We start from the raw sequence: 16,746 nt of genomic DNA, 5'->3' as shown, positions 1-16,746 counted from the left end.
ATCCATGTATTTTATTTAGTATATGTACATGATATATTAAATGATAGTAATATTTAATTTATAAATTATTAAACTTATTATTACTTACCTTTAATTATTATTTGTATTGTGTTGTAGAAATATTTCTTGGTTAATATTATACATATTAATTTACTTATTCAGTACCTAATATAGGTAGGTAGTCTGGTTTAAAATAAAAATAATAAGAGAAATAAACCCAAAACAAAAAGAATAAAGAAAGGATAGTGATAAAAGGTTTGTATATAACAACAAGTATTCTGTTGTCAGGGGTCGTCAACAGACAACAAGTATAGATAGGTAGGTAATAATAATAAACCATATATACATGTATATTATGTATTTACAATATACATTCATGCATATAATTTGTAATAAACAAAAATGTACAGTATTGATGTATCATACATTAATCAAGCATTAAAACTGGTTTCTACTGTAGATTAAAAATTAACAGGTATATAAATCTAACTGAACAAAAGAGTTTAATCATTTTTGGGATGTACCTTGGTAGATGAAACAACCACTGGGATTAAATTACAACTTGAGTAAATGTACAAACACTATGAATCACCCTTGAGTTCACTTTGTTTTTCTTCCATTATCCGTTGTGCATCCAGTACATATTTATCAGCCAATGCAGTAATCTATATATTAGGTACATAAAAATAGAAAAATAAATTATGTTAATTTTACTCTACAAGATAAAGTTATAACTGTATTTTTACACAAAATCTTTTTATACTTGAGTTGCAAATATTATATTTACTTATTTAATACAACAAATATTATAATTGATCAAATAATACACTGTAAGATTAGCTTAAATTGAAAAGATTCTCTATTAGTTTAATACATACCTACCTAATTATTATTAATGTAAATCATTATGCATTATCAATTGTTAAACTGGTAAAATGTTAATTAATATTATCAATAAGTTAGATGACTCTGTCAGGAACACATTATAATAAAAAAAAGAAAAAAAATTATTATTAATACTTAATTATTTATTTATAAATATTCGTGCAAATTATGCACATCCAACAAACCATACTAGATTAATTTAACTCAATTTTTTATTATTGACTGGTACTAAATATAAACACTATTTTAACGTATTTTTATGTTTAAAAATATTTGTGTTATGACTTATTAAAAATAATAAAGATATTCTACATCTAGATTTAATTTAATGTGAATTTATTTATTTACAAACTTATCAGTTCTTCTATACTTTGATTGTCATAATAACTTCTATAAAATTTGGTATAAAAGGTTGAAATTATTGGTAAAACTATGGGGGGGGGGGGTCATAGGGAACTAAAAAAAATACTGTCTAAAATTTTAAAATAATAAAATGTAGGTATAAAATTTTATTTTATCGTAATAGAATTTTAAGTGGGTCGTATACAATAGCCGTGAGGGCCTTAGGGTATTAGATATATAATTTTTTTGTAAGTATCGTATTACTACTAAAACAACCAAATTCAAAAAATCTGACAGATATTTTCAAAAATGTATAAAAAAAAAATAGCTTAATAAATAAAGTTTTTTTTGTATTTTAAATAAATTTAATTCATAAAAATATTTTAAAAACTATTATAATACTCAACAAAATTACAATTTTCTTTCTTTTAATTTGTTTATTTTTTTTTATACAAAAAGTAAAATTTGATTAAATTTAAGACTGAAAGAAATAAAAAACCTTTAATTTGTTTAAGGAATTAGACTTAATTTTATTTAATGATGTAAGGAAACAGGAAAGTTGTTTAAATAAATAACAAGAGTTTAAATAAGATAGAATATCATTTTCTTAAGTACCTGATCTTGCAAAGTGTGTACCAAATCTGTTGCCAATGTGTCATTGTCTTTTAATAATTTAATATTTTTATTTTGTAATTCTTTAATAGTATCTTTGGTTTTGATAAAAAGTGCTTTTGCACCTTTGCTTAAGTTTTCTCTATGTTCTTTTGTAACTCTATAATATGAAAATATAAAAAATTACTTAGGTATTTCCAAAATGTTTTATTTTAATACTTTACTTAGGTATTGGTATAAATATAGAAGTTTTATCTTGTTGAGGATTTAAATTCATACCAGATGCTTTTAATGATTCTAAAACAGCTGGAATAGCTTGTGGAAATGATATCATATTCAAAATTATTGTTTTAGGATTTTTTCTCACAATTTGTGCTAAGTCTTGAATAACATATTCATCACCTTCAAATGTAACTGGAAGCGAATCCAAAGCTCCTAAAATTTTAATATAAAGATATAAATGTTGTTAGTTATAATATAATGCTCAATAAATTGTTTTTTATTAATTAATCATTACCAGTTCATCTACATTGCATACTCCATTTAATAATAAATAAGTAAGTAATTGCATTGATTTTAACAATATTTCATGAGTGAATCAAATTTAGTTGTCTTACACTTTAACTGTTAATGATAAATATAACAAATAATAATATATGATGAATTTAATTATTTTATTTGTTATATACCTGTAGAAGATCTTAAGGACAGATTTTTAATATAGTTATTCTTTAATGCAGTCACAGCTTTTTCCATTTCGGTTTTCATGGCATTGTATTTAAAGTGCTCAGCCAAAAGTTTTTCATCAATAGTTACTTTTTTCTGACCTTAAAAATGAATACTCAAACATTAAAAAGAATAGCAAATTCTTTGCATAATTGGTATTTATCATAATTTCAAACATTTTCAGAAAACGCAATATTACTATGTACCTTTATTGCTTTTCTTGTCTTTGTTTTTGGCATAACACCGGACTGAATGATGTAAACAACAACGGTTACTAACAATTTTATTGAGAAATGTAGATGATGGGAGTTTTTGATCCAACTGTGACTTTGTATCCAATCTACCAAGGCATTGGAGTGCGACATAACAGGGGCTCCGTCCGTGCCTCAGTGCAGAGACAGCTTGTATTCCTACAGCGGACGTTATTTTCAACATGTTGACAGAATAATTACAATTTGTGAAAACACCAAATTTGAATTTTGAAAAAAGTGTTATTGCTTGACGATAACAAATTCGATATCTCTTATCAACGTTCAGTCTTCAACAGAGATAATAGTATCAGTGGCATATCTACCATTTTGTTTTCGTACCTCACCAAAAACCACATCGTTCGAGAAGTCATCATATTATTATTATGTTTATATACGAATAATAACTAATATGTTTATGTATTATGTATAATTAATAAATAATATATAAATATTATCATTTTAAAACAATTTTTGATTTTTTTAAATATATGACGGTGAACGATTTTTCTATAAGAAAAATACGATCCATAACGACTCATATCGAAGTGAATTCATTACGGGTCGGCGCGTTTTACCAGTTGTATACCATATACATAACTTCTTGAACGTTAGATATTGAATCTAACGTATCGATACACTCCAATTTTCTGTAACAATTTTGTTCCCAGACCGTATGTAAAAGACCAATGAAGTTTCCGTACAAAAAGTACGCGAGTGATACTAGGCGGTCGGACATCGTGTAAAATACGAATTTCGCCGTTGCCGCCTATTTCTATTGATTTGGCAACATTGCGCGGCAGCGGCGTTGCCGGATCGTATGATTAAACAAAAAAAGTCAATGCACTCGTCTGCCGCGGCTGTGGACCGTCTCTATGACTCTATGTCGCCACCGACCGACGCCGCCGTCATCGCGTAGTCTCGCGTACTTGTGACTTGTGTGTACCGTGTACGTGAAATTTCGTGCAAGTCCGAATCGTCCACGACACGCACACACACACACACACACACACACACACCAATACATTACACACACACGCAAATTCTCAGACGCTACGCCGCTCCGATCTGACTTCGATTTATTTTTCTCGCTTACGGCGTTTCCGGCCGGTTGTGTAGTTTCATTTCGAGTGTGTCGGCAGTCTGTCGTCGCGTTTTAACCGAATTCGTGACCGACGATCATAGTCGTCATTATTATGCGTTCGGCTTCCGTCCGACAAAACCGACGGGATCGCAGCGCATGACTACAGCCGGCGGACGTCGTTCTGCTAAAAAACCGACGAACCACCACCACCATCACCCGCTCGTCGATTTGTCGTCATTTTTCAGTTAACACGTCTTAATACCTTTACTTAATATCGTTCATTTCGCCACTTCTGCTACAACTACCATCACGACTTCATTGGGCTACTTTATATCGTCGGTTAACTATTATTGTAGAGTACTACCTACTGTAAGATTATCGTTATTGTCACTGAAACGATAGGATCTGTGCAAATTTTGCTTGTTGGTTCTACAGCTTAGTCGCTGATCATCGACTAACTACTAAGTAATATCATATTACTACTTCATACCAACAGCGGCGGCATTCTACCTATAACGCGACGTCAGCAGCAGTGTTCTACCTCGTTTCGTCATCCACGTGAACAGAAAAATGGCCGGTAATTATTAGATATTTTTTATAGTTAATCACTTAGTACTATTATATTTACCTAAATGTTATTATGGACCGTAAAGTTTTCCGCTAATAATCTCGTGTCCGTCTTCCACCTAAAATCGCTGCGAGTTTACCACTTTTGTGTTTCCTGTTTTCGTCTTTATATTATTTTATTTTCCAACATGCTATAAGGGTTTTAGACTACTTGGTAGCCGTTGTAAAATAGTTTTTAAATTTCAGGTGTACTTATAGCCTACAGGCTATAGGTCAAGCTTATCTTACCATAAAATGTTAAACAGCAGGATGCTGTGGCCACAGAAAATCAACCGTAATTTTATATGTTTACTGCACAATATTCTGTTTTACATATTTATTTAAAGGCAAATATACAGTTATGAATGTTAAAACATTATAATACTTATCAAATCACTATAGATATAGGTAACATCTATAACTAATGAAATATTATAGGTCGCGCACAATATCTCATTTTGTCATGTTTAAATGGACTAGGTACCTAACCTCCCTATAGATTTTTAAATCATTACATTTGTTTAAATCAGCTGGTGATTTGTGATTTACAATTTGTTCTCAAATTTTTTGTTCTGATTTGATTCATTTTGTAATTGGTTCATTTTTTTTTTATTGGATATCATTGAGGAATTCATTAATACAATATTATTATACTTACCACATTTAAGTGTATTATTTTTTATCCATATTTGAATAAGTTTTATTGATTCTAAACTAAAATTACAATTAGTTAAGGCTTGGTATTAACTATTAAGTTTATCCAGGGGGTTATCATTCAAACTTTTATAGATATTCATTGTGTCTTACCAATTTTGATCATAACTTGTAAGTAAGGATACCTATTAGCTAGCTGATACTTATTTATTTTAATTTACAAGTTAAAATATTTTATAATAGTAATTGAATTTAAGGTATGCGAGTATTTATTTGTTTATCTTTTTACCCATTATAATTTAACCATAACCTCAAAATCCCTGTAAAAACTAAAAATGTTTATTATTACAAGGTAGTACAATATCGGTGAGATATCTATGTTCTCAATCTGTGAAATTATTTTAATGTAAAATGTTTATTTCTTATTTATAATATCTGTATCTAAGTTGTTATATTTATTATGGTTGAAGATCATGATTGATTACCTATGTACATTTATATCATGCACATGTGCTTAAGTACCTATTAAGAAAATTAAATGGTGATCAGTACAGCACGTGTAAATTTGGTGATCCATCTTTTGTCGGTGATTCAGCAACCCAGTCAAGGATATTATACAAATTTCTTAAACCGTATTTATATCAGTTTACCAAAAAGACAAACTGTTACATGTTCACATGATATTTTTACTCAATTATTGACATTAAATAGATTGCCTAAATTGATGAGTGTAAAATATATGTATGATACTTCATATGAAACTGTATACCATTTTGTTATTCGGGTGTGTAAGCGATGTTACAATTTTCCATTTTATTATACAGGTGTGGTACAAAGCCTAGAACATTAATTTAATCTATTTTTAAACATAAATTATTTTAAATAAAAGTAGCTTATCCATTATCTTTACCCACCTTTAACTTAAATTTTGCATTTTTTCAAACTATACCTACTTATCCTACCTATCTAAATATTGGAGAGTAGTACCTATGAACCAATGATAATACCTATACATTTTAGTGTGTTTAAGTACCTAACCTAACCTTAATATATTCAGATATATTCCATATTAACTATCTATTTATCAATCAGTATCTTTGAGTCTCAAAGTCTTAAGAATCAAATTCTTAACAATATATATAAATAATATATATTATTTATGAATTGGGCTTCTGTAAATTTAAAACTTTTACTATAAAATTAAAATATTTTTAAGATTCATTATTAAATTATCAATATCTATCTAATATCTACTTACCAAAAATATTATTTATTTATTAAGGGGCTGCTACACCAACATTTGTTTTATCTGGTTTTCTCCCACAAAATATAGGAACAAAGTTATTCCACGACAACGACTCTGGTTCAGTTTAGGGCGAAGGCACCTAATAAATATATTTTATAAATAAGAATATTTCCTGTGCATTGACTGGATAGATTTTTAATATTTACATTTTTTAATAATTTTTAATGGTTAGAAATAATTTAAATTATTTTAAATTAGGTAAAACATGCTTATTATTTATAAAAAATGTAAATATTAAGAATATATCCACTTAACTATTATCATTATATTATGTATAATAATAATTATTAAAACCAACGTCTTATAATTAAAAACTTGGCTTGTTTTTGTTATTGGAATATTTACTCTTTACAATAATTATATTAATGAGGTACTAATAGAAACCCAAGTAAATATTAGTTCATATAACTAGAAATTAATTTGTAATTATTAAATGAATATTATATTTGTGCTTGGAACTTTTATAAGTAAAATGTATTTAAAGCTTTATAATTTGTTTTCCTTTATAAGTACCTAAAAAAATATATTATTAATGTCATTTTAGTCGCAATTTATATTTTCTATGAATTATGTAATAAGATAAAAATTTTAATTTGTAATCTACCTACCAATAATTTCTGTAAAACATTTTATTACCTAGCAAATTTCATTGTATTGTTATTATTTTTTTGCAGAAGATCGAGAGTCCAGTGATCGGAAACATGAAAAATCAAAGAAGCGTGATAGGGTTAGTTACTAAAAATTGTTTTTTTTTTATCAATATTTTATTTATTAATTTTATGATATTATGTCTGTACTAACCATTTGTTTTGGTACTTGTGGAATACGTTTTACCCATAGTTTTTATTCCACTATTTTTAATGACAATAACGCTTCTGATTCTATTGTTACTCAACATGTTAATCAAGAGTACAAACATACAAGTGAGTCTTGTTTCTTTGAATTAAAATCTAATGGTTATTTGGAACCCAGGTCAATTTTAATAGATATAGGAGATCCTAATATTGGTGATACCTTGACAAAATCAAAAAATAGTAATTGGGGATTTGGACAAAATTCATTAGGATTTAATTTTATCGATGGATCAACAAATAACTGGTCATATTGTTATTATGTCAAAGGTCCTGAAATGTTTGAAGATGTTTCTAGTCGATTGAGATTTGAAATAAATAAAATTGATAAAATTGAATATTTTTTAATAATATTATCACCTTCAGGTGGTTGTGCTGGATCAGCATGTTTTATACTTGAAAAATTAAAACAAGATTTTCCTAAAATTCCTTTTATTGTAGTATTTGTCATGCCATATCAGTCTAAAGATGCTATCCAAAATTACAATACTTCTTTTACTATTAGCAAACTGTACAGTATATCAGATTGTATTTTTTTATTCGAAAATTCTGTTTTACAAGAAGTTTGTCAAGCTGGCCATTCAGAGGTCAAAGTTTCATTTGATGATTTGAATCAAATAGGTTGCAAACAATTAATATCTATTTTTCAACCAGTAGAACATCAAACGTTTCCATATTTTCTGTCTCTTGTACGTCATAATCAAAAATATAAAATTTTAAGATTAATATCGTCTCCAAATTATAGAAGAGAATATTCTTCTTATGAATCAACTCCAAGATGGGAAGCAATTGTGAATCAAACTGTACGCTTGTTAAATACATCACATTGTGTATCGTTTGGAAATTTTGTTGTATATCGAGGTGATACTTCCAATGATATCAATAAATTAAATTTTTTTGAAAAGTTAAATACTTTATCTTTTTCTAAACATAGTTTAGAAGAACATAAATTTTCTCAAATGTTTCAACAAAGACATTTTATGGGTTCCAAATATTTAAGTTTATTGTCAAATAACTCTACCAATGTTTCTGGTTTAAACTCTGTAATAAAATTAGCTAAACGAGCTTTTTCCCATAAAGCATTTATACATCATTATATTCAATATAATACAAATATCAACGATTTTAAAAACAATTTTTCTAATGTGAACCAAATTATTAAAGACTATTATGAATTAGATTGATATTACATTTTCATACAAGATAGATTTGTTTTTTTTTTTTTTATTAATTATTAGATCTCAACATATTAGTAGTAATATGTAATAATATTTTCTAGTCAGTTGTCACAAATTAGTCTTAAGGTGTTCCTATATATTTTTTCACTTTACTCCTGTTTTAATCAAATTTTTAATTATTGATACCTATTACCTATGTATATAATGATAAACAATATTTTTTTTTTTAGTGTGCTACTGAAATTGTACAGACTTAAGTGTCATTTTTCACAAATAATAAATCATCTTTTAGTTTTAATAAAACACACTTCTGTGTTTTTTTTTTCATCCCATATTTAGTTGAATAGTTTAATTTAAGTTTACAATATCATAGAACAATTTTTATTATCATTTGACATTGTATAAAACTTTGTTTACAAGCTTATTACTGTCATTTCATATACTTTATAGGTTTACCAAAATATATTAGTATTTAATGAACCCATAGATATTTAGCTTATTCATGAATAGTCATCTATTATTTATTGGTCCATTCAATTTTTATGAGATTTTAAATTTAGTAAAACTGCCGTGGAATCCCATTATAAATATTAATACATATTTAGTTACTGTAAATATATCGCATGGTATACATTTGAATTTTTTTTTTTTTTAAAGTAGCAAATAAATCTTGTGTAAATACAATTTAAAATTAAATAAATATACTCTATATACGCCTATTCAACTACTGTTAATAATATTAATTTTACTGTACATATAGGTGTATCAGCCTAGTATTTAATTTTTTTTTGTTTAATAAACAGTTATCATTATTAGTGTTTTTGTCTTCACAAGTGTTTGGTTATTTCAAGATTTTTATGAATTAAATATTTATTTTTGTTTCTCAACATCAACAGACAATCCACAATTTTCTTATGAGTGATTCATGTCTATTCAGTTGAACACCGATCAAGTTGAATAGGTGTACATGAGGTTTTTATATAAATCAAAGGTAACATTTTTAAATAATGTACACAAGGCCTTTTTTTGTCAATCACTATTTAATAATTATTGATCATAAACTTTTTGTTCTTTACTTAATAATTGAATTCCTTTATTAGTTATGGCTATATATTTGTTTATTTTTTTGTAGTATACATTTTGGTTTGGTAATAAAATTATAATTAGATAAAAAGGGCCTGTATCAGTCATAAAATATTATTTAAAATTGTTCTTTTTTATTTCCACAGGAACACGAAAAAAATGGTGTTAAGAAAGAAATTAAACGAGAATACAAAGATGAGCCCTATGATTCAGGTTATCATTCCCAGATTAAAAGAGATTACAAATTAAATCATAGTATTAAGGACGAAAATTTTTCTGATGATGGTGACTTTGATATGTCCAGCCACAAGAGGAAACAAAGTGATGATGATTTTTCTATAAAGGAAGAAGTACAGTCTGATGATGACATACCTTTATCAAATAGAAAACGCAAACATTCTGGCAGTAGTGAAGATGACGTTCCTCTGAGCGCTCGAACAAAGCATATTAAAAAAGAACACAACAGCAGTCATAAAAAACATAAAAAAGATAAAGAACATAAGAGTAAACATAGAGAAAAAGATAGAAATCATTCATCTAAAGATTCTAAGCATAAAGTAAAAAAAGAAAATAATACATCTCAAAAAGAAAGTCCTGTTAAAGGTACCCCAAAGAAAAAAAAAGAAGAAGAACCACAAGAAGTATGGAAGTGGTGGGAAGAAGAGAAAAAAGACGATGGTGTTAAATGGAAGTTTTTAGAACATAAAGGACCGGTTTTTGCTCCAGCATATGAACCTTTACCAAGTAATGTTAAATTTTATTACAACGGTAAACATGTAGTTCTTTCAGAGTTGGCTGAAGAAGTAGCAACATTCTATGCCAAAATGCTCGACCACGATTATACAACAAAAGAAGTATTTAATAAGAACTTTCTTAAAGACTGGCGCAAAACTATGACACAAAAAGAAAAGGAGTTAATAACTGATCTCTCATTATGTAACTTTAAAGAAATGAGTGTATATTTTACTAAAAAGTCAGAAGAACGTAAAGCTATGAGTAAAGAGGAAAAAAAGAAAATAAAAGAAGAAAATGAAGCTTTGCAAAAAGAGTATGGGTTTTGTACTATTGATGGTCACAAAGAAAAAATTGGTAATTTTAAAATAGAACCACCTGGTTTATTTAGAGGAAGAGGTGAACATCCTAAAATGGGTATGTTGAAAAAACGAGTAGTGCCTGAAGATGTCTTAATTAATTGTAGCAAAGATTCTAATATACCGAAACCCCCACCTGGTCACAAATGGAAAGAAGTTAGACATGACTTTGGTGTAACATGGCTTGCTAGCTGGATAGAAAACGTTCAAGGGCAAGTTAAATATGTTATGTTAAATCCATCTTCTAAACTTAAGGGAGAAAAAGATTGGCAAAAGTATGAGACTGCTAGAAGATTGGCAAAATCTATTGATAAGATAAGAGAAAATTATATTAATGACTGGAAATCTCGTGAAATGCATGTTAGACAAAGATCAGTTGCTTTGTATTTCATTGATAAATTGGCACTGAGAGCAGGAAATGAAAAAGATGAAGACCAAGCTGATACTGTAGGCTGTTGTTCTTTACGTGTGGAACACATACAATTACATGAAGAATTTAATGACAAAGAATATGTAGTTGTATTTGATTTTCTTGGTAAAGATTCCATTAGATATTACAACGAAGTACCTGTAGAAAAAAGAGTTTTCAAAAACTTGAAGATATTTATGGAAAATAAAAAAGGTAGTGATGATTTATTTGATCGCTTAAACACATCAATATTGAATCAACATTTGCATGAACTCATGGATGGACTCACCGCAAAAGTTTTCCGTACATTCAATGCTTCATGGACACTTCAACAACAACTAGAAAAATTAACTGATCCAAATGTATCTGTAGCAGAGAAAATTTTACAATATAATCGAGCTAATCGTGCAGTTGCTATTTTGTGTAACCATCAACGTGCTGTACCAAAAACACATGAAAAGTCAATGGGAAATCTTAAGGAAAAAATTCAAACTAAAAGAGCAGCAGTAAAAGAAGCTAAGGAGCAATATAAACAAGCCAAACGAGATGTGAAAGACGGCAGTGTGCATTCCAAGACTCAGTTAGAAAAGAGAAAAAAGGCTTTAGAACGATTAAAAGAACAATTGACTAAACTAGAAGTTCAAGAAACTGACAAGGAAGAAAACAAGACAATTGCTTTGGGTACGTCCAAATTAAATTATTTGGATCCGCGTATATCAGTAGCTTGGTGCAAAAAGTTCAATGTTCCTATTGAGAAGATATACAATAAAACACAAAGAGACAAGTTTAGATGGGCTATTGACATGGCTGGACCAGATTATGTATTTTAAAATTTGAATGAAACAAAATAATACAAATTCAATATCAATAATTTAAAACCAATTTTACATTGAATATCCTCTTTTTTTTAAACTTAATTTACCTGGTGGAACAGTGTTTTAACAATAATTATTGGTACAAATTTGTTCTTATTTGTGGTACCATTATTGAAAATTGATTTCAAAAAATATTAAAAATTTAATAAATAAAAAAACATTTATATTGTATTCTTTTTTACAATTATCCATAGATTTTTTTCTTTTTGTATTGTAGTATCTGTCTTAGAACCAAAATATATAAGTTTGTAAGCATGTTTATTGTATGCTAGACCTTAATTTTTTTTTACCTTATACTACTGATTGTAAATTGTGATAATGCTCTCGTAATATGATTAATAGTATTTTATATAAAATAGAAAACAAATTAAAACTTATTTTGATGTACTTTCAAGTAATGGTGACTTTTTTAATTTTAATTTTATTTATGTATTACAGCAACAACTATTGTTTTACCTATTAATAATGACCATAAAAAAGGTGGTTCTTCCAGCAAATAATATTATTAAATTAGTTGTAATTTCATGATGTATGTAATAAATGTCAGTCAACATATTTTTTACTGTAATACATAATTTGTACAGAATTATATTGAATTTTAAATTAAAGCTTAACAAATTTATATGTTATTGTCATTTTCATACATATTTTTTTTTAAGCCAATTAAATAAATCTTGTAATTGAAAAAATATTATACACAATATAAGTTATACATGCTATAGTTATGTATAATAAAAGAAGTAGGTACCTCCTATACACACTTTTATTTATATTATGTATGGTTTCAATTCAAATAAAATAATTCATTCAATTTGTTTGTATTTTCTTTTAATACTCGTTTTATTTATAATTAAAATAAGCATATTTTTTTTGGACATATTTAATGTTACATAATATGATTATTGATTGCTATGCATGAATTACATAGGTACTTATTAGTTATTACTTATATTTAATACATGGTAATTATAATTTTTTAATCAATTTTTTTATTTGTGTATCGTGTAATTTGAAATTATATTTCACTCAAATAAAATAAATGTAATTTTCATAAACCATGATACTAGGGAACTGTGTATTTTTATTTTATTTCTGAATGTAGGCATATTGTATGCAGCGAAAAGTATGTTTTGGTTTCGTAAATAGTATTAAATTCTAGTCAGTGGCATAATTTCAATGATAAAACTAGGGGTTTTAACTACTAAGTTTTATATAGTGATTAGTAGTTTATCTATAAATGTCACAATTTCATTCAAAAGTTGCATATTAATATTTGCTTTGTATTGTACATATTAATTTTATAAAATAAAGTAAGATTTAATTAATTATAAATGTCATTTTAAAACTAAGTATACTTAAAAGCAAATCTAAGCCTCAACTCAAACTCGGGCTTATGAATGTAGTGACTAATTTGTGTCAGAATATTATTGAAATTGTCTGAACTCTGAATGCGTTGAGTACTAGTACTAGTGGTTCGAGTTCAATTATAACAAAAATCTTTCATTGAAACAATTAGTTGGTTTTGCTTGTATTCGTGTAGACATGCGGCCAAATGTGAATTGCTCGATAAATCATTTTAATATTATTCTGAATATTCGAAACGTAGTACTATAATATTGTGTTATTTAAAAAAAATATATTACAACGACCGACAAGTTCGGTACCAACTACTTATATAACACCACAACATTAAATGATTACTTTACTAATTATTAGTCATGAGCTATAATATAAACGTGCGATTACCACTTGAACAAATATAATAACAACGTGTCCCGATTGATGATATTGTTTTTGTCGATAATCTTTGAATATTTTTAAACAGTTTATTTTTTCAACTGTATTAATAGTGATAAATAATGTTTTTAAGTTTCAGTTTTAGGTGTAACGTTGTGCTTCACAGGTTACACGTACGAGTTGTGCGTTGTACGACTGATGCAAACTTGCCTTCTGTCCGTTTCGCATTCTATTTCAGCGATGTCGGGAGTATTGAATAGGCAATTAGTCAGGCTTAGTCTGCAATGTAAAATAATATCGATTTATATTTGTTTTTAAAATATCTGTCATTATTTTATTACAATGCAAAAAATAATGTTAGGTTTATTACTGTCGACTCAAATTTATCATTTCCGTGTAATTATTATAATTTTAAAAAGTTTCCGGTCGATGTCTATAACTTAATTAAGTACATACTACATACAATGACGTATTTACAATTTATTTTTTCTTGAAAGAAGGGGGAAATAAGTCGAAAAATGTATTACATTATATATATATAATATACATTTATATGTATAAATATAGTTAAATTATAATATTAAATGAAACTTTCTGTTCTTATTTGATAAATCATCAATTCTTGGGGGAGGGTAACCCCCCACCATAAATACATCACTGGGTATCTATACCACTTATCGAGTAACACAATATGTTGTATATCTGCTGTAGGTATATACGTAAACAATATATTTTTCGAAGTTTTATAATTTTATTGCTTTATCCGATATAAATACGTTTGGATTTTCAAAGTATACTTATGCCTTGGGGGTTAGACTATAGATGCTGTTTGAATGAATGTTGTGTGCGATAGGGAAAAGGGAAGGATTCAAAGAGGACAATTGTTTAAATAGGTAACTATTAAATAATTATAATTATTAATGTTTGTATAGAGTATTAATTTTTCGGTTTACAATAATAAACGTAATGCCTGTGAAATAGATAGATGTATATTTTGCAAAGTTAACAAGTTGTGCAGTTTGGTAATGGAATTAATACATTTTTTTCGAGGGTAACATATATTATAAAATAACTCAGTAGTTCTCAGTAGTTGGTAATTTTATATCAGATATATCCCAAATCGTTTCGTCACATGTTTAATAATTATAATTAAATTCAGTTCTCTTGAGAGTATTCAGTATTGTATTTAAATCAGACTCGGGTATTGGATATATCGCATGAAATTTTTAGTAAATCCAATTTCTTGAGCGTTTTTTAAGTATAATAAAATAACATAAATAACGCGTTACCGGAAACATACTGAAACAAGACGATATAATATTTCGTAATAATAATAATAATTATTATTGTTATTTCGTTCCGCTGAATTATATTAAGTACATGACGCGTCTTCGAGTTAAATACATGTACCTATCCAAATAAATATTGTTAAATTGTATGATTGTTTCCAAATGGCATCGGTAATTTTTATTCAATTTATCAACATATTTTAATATATATTTAAGCTAGTATTAGCACCCAATACTATGTAGGTATAATATACTATATACATAATACATATTATATTATCTTTATATACCTAACAATATATAATATTATAATATAATATATAGAATAAGACAATAGTATCAACAATCTAAACATGAGCTCCCCCCAAAAAATGCAATTTTTTTTATTGAATTGAAAGTTATGTAAACAATTGACTTATTGAGAAATTCATTGGCATTCGAATATCAAATTCAGATTCAAATATACTTGGAATTAACAATTGATAATAACATAGCCGTAGGTAATTTTTTTAAATGTTTACTTAATGATATAGCTATAGTTTAAAATGTACTTTTTAACTTTTGCGTTACCTAGGGCAATAGGACTAATATTTTATATATGTTCTCAATTTATTCGTACAACCTATACGAGTTATATTACTGCACAAACGCGTGGTGGGAAACTTTTCGCTATTATTTGTTATTCTCGTAAGCATTCGAAAAGGCGGACGACTGTGATGCATAACGACTGATGAGTGATGACTTCTGCATTGTACTTACGAGTAAAACGGGTAAGTTAAAGATGGTAATAATAACGAAAATTTTAGGAGTCATGTGTGATGTCTTGCGCTTAGGTATTTATATTATTGTATTTTTTACGATGTTTGACGCACCCGTTTTGGACCGTATCTATATAATATAATTTTAATAGTAAAGTTCAAATTTTGTACGCGCATAAAATCCGCTAATATATTCGCTATACATAATATGTCCACACTATAATACGCGTTCATTTTTATTGTGAAGTATCTTCTATATTAAATTAAAAATAATATTCTCTTATATACTTGGGCGTTCGTTTGGTTGCTTAATCATAATTTACGTTTCGTAAATCGCAATAAAACCGATAACATTCGTATCGTATATTGTCGTTTTTTATAACACTGAGAGAGAGATTTGTGTAGAATTTAATGATATAACACATTATCACAGAGATTGCACTTGGCCATAAAATTATACGCTACCAAACTTAGTGACTTCGCACGTATGTATAGGTAATAATGTAATATTCTTTATTCGATTGTGTAAAAATATCACCTGCAATAAAAAAGGATGATAATTTAATACATTAATAAGTATAGGTATCAATTGTCAAATAAGCGTATTTAAAAAATTTGCCTAATATGTTATAAAATGTACAATTTATAAAAGCAACTAAGCAAATGACATACATTTGTTGAAATCTATACATGTATCAAAGTGAAAAATAATTTTAAAATATACCTACTGTTTAAAATGACAAGTTACAACTAGGAAAATTTGTGAACAAATTGTAAATTTTTAGCTTTAGTATTAGAATTTAGAGTGAATTGACTAGAAGACAAAATAGCATTATTTGTGTTTCAGTGTTTGTATCTTAGGTTAGGTTAAGTGCATAAAATATTTTAATTTTTAAGTAAAATTTTACACATTTTTAAATTTTTATACTTTCATGCCTACTTATAATAATTAGTAGTTTCAAAATTAAGTTTGTTTGTAATATGCAGACAACACATTCAGTTATAGAGCATC

The 16,746-nt window shown here is 27.2% G+C and overlaps 3 protein-coding genes across 3 annotated transcripts; 2 read left to right on the top strand and 1 right to left on the bottom strand.

Annotated features, from left to right (window-relative positions):
* Positions 1–343: 343 nt before the first annotated feature.
* On the bottom strand, positions 344–3,108 carry LOC132920456 (ribosome-recycling factor, mitochondrial). Its single transcript, XM_060982861.1, has 5 exons — positions 2,772–3,108; positions 2,529–2,666; positions 2,064–2,274; positions 1,843–1,999; positions 344–665 (listed from the first exon to the last, which is right to left on the bottom strand). Exons 1-5 carry the CDS (start codon positions 2,998–3,000, stop codon positions 582–584), a joined length of 819 nt encoding a protein of 272 aa, XP_060838844.1. The 5' UTR covers positions 3,001–3,108; the 3' UTR covers positions 344–581.
* Positions 3,109–3,659: 551 nt separating this feature from the next.
* On the top strand, positions 3,660–12,761 carry LOC132920453 (DNA topoisomerase I, mitochondrial-like). The gene is made up of 3 exons (XM_060982857.1): positions 3,660–4,474; positions 7,138–7,190; positions 9,722–12,761. The coding sequence occupies exons 1-3, from the start codon at positions 4,468–4,470 to the stop codon at positions 11,903–11,905; spliced, it is 2,244 nt and encodes a 747-aa protein (XP_060838840.1). The 5' UTR covers positions 3,660–4,467; the 3' UTR covers positions 11,906–12,761.
* Positions 7,197–9,757, top strand: LOC132920455 (tubulin delta chain-like). Its single transcript, XM_060982860.1, has one exon. It carries the CDS (start codon positions 7,251–7,253, stop codon positions 8,496–8,498), a length of 1,248 nt encoding a protein of 415 aa, XP_060838843.1. The 5' UTR covers positions 7,197–7,250; the 3' UTR covers positions 8,499–9,757.
* Positions 12,762–16,746: the final 3,985 nt, after the last annotated feature.

Source organism: Rhopalosiphum padi, chromosome 2 (genome assembly GCF_020882245.1).
Source record: "Rhopalosiphum padi isolate XX-2018 chromosome 2, ASM2088224v1, whole genome shotgun sequence".
NCBI lineage: Eukaryota > Metazoa > Arthropoda > Insecta > Hemiptera > Aphididae > Rhopalosiphum > Rhopalosiphum padi.
This window is presented reverse-complemented; position numbering and strand designations above follow the sequence as displayed.

Bases quoted from the DNA above. Each gene is read 5' to 3' on its own strand.
- LOC132920456 (XM_060982861.1), bottom strand. From the start codon at position 3,000: ATGTTGAAAATAACGTCCGCTGTAGGAATACAAGCTGTCTCTGCACTG. The intron at 2,275-2,528 runs GTATATAACAAA...TTAAAATTTTAG, and splicing joins GTCCTTAAGATCTTCTACAG to GAGCTTTGGATTCGCTTCCA. The intron at 666-1,842 runs GTACTTAAGAAA...CCTAATATATAG, and splicing joins TACACACTTTGCAAGATCAG to ATTACTGCATTGGCTGATAA.
- LOC132920453 (XM_060982857.1), top strand. The intron at 7,191-9,721 runs GTTAGTTACTAA...TTATTTCCACAG, and splicing joins AATCAAAGAAGCGTGATAGG to GAACACGAAAAAAATGGTGT.
- LOC132920455 (XM_060982860.1), top strand. From the start codon at position 7,251: ATGTCTGTACTAACCATTTGTTTTGGTACTTGTGGAATACGTTTTACC.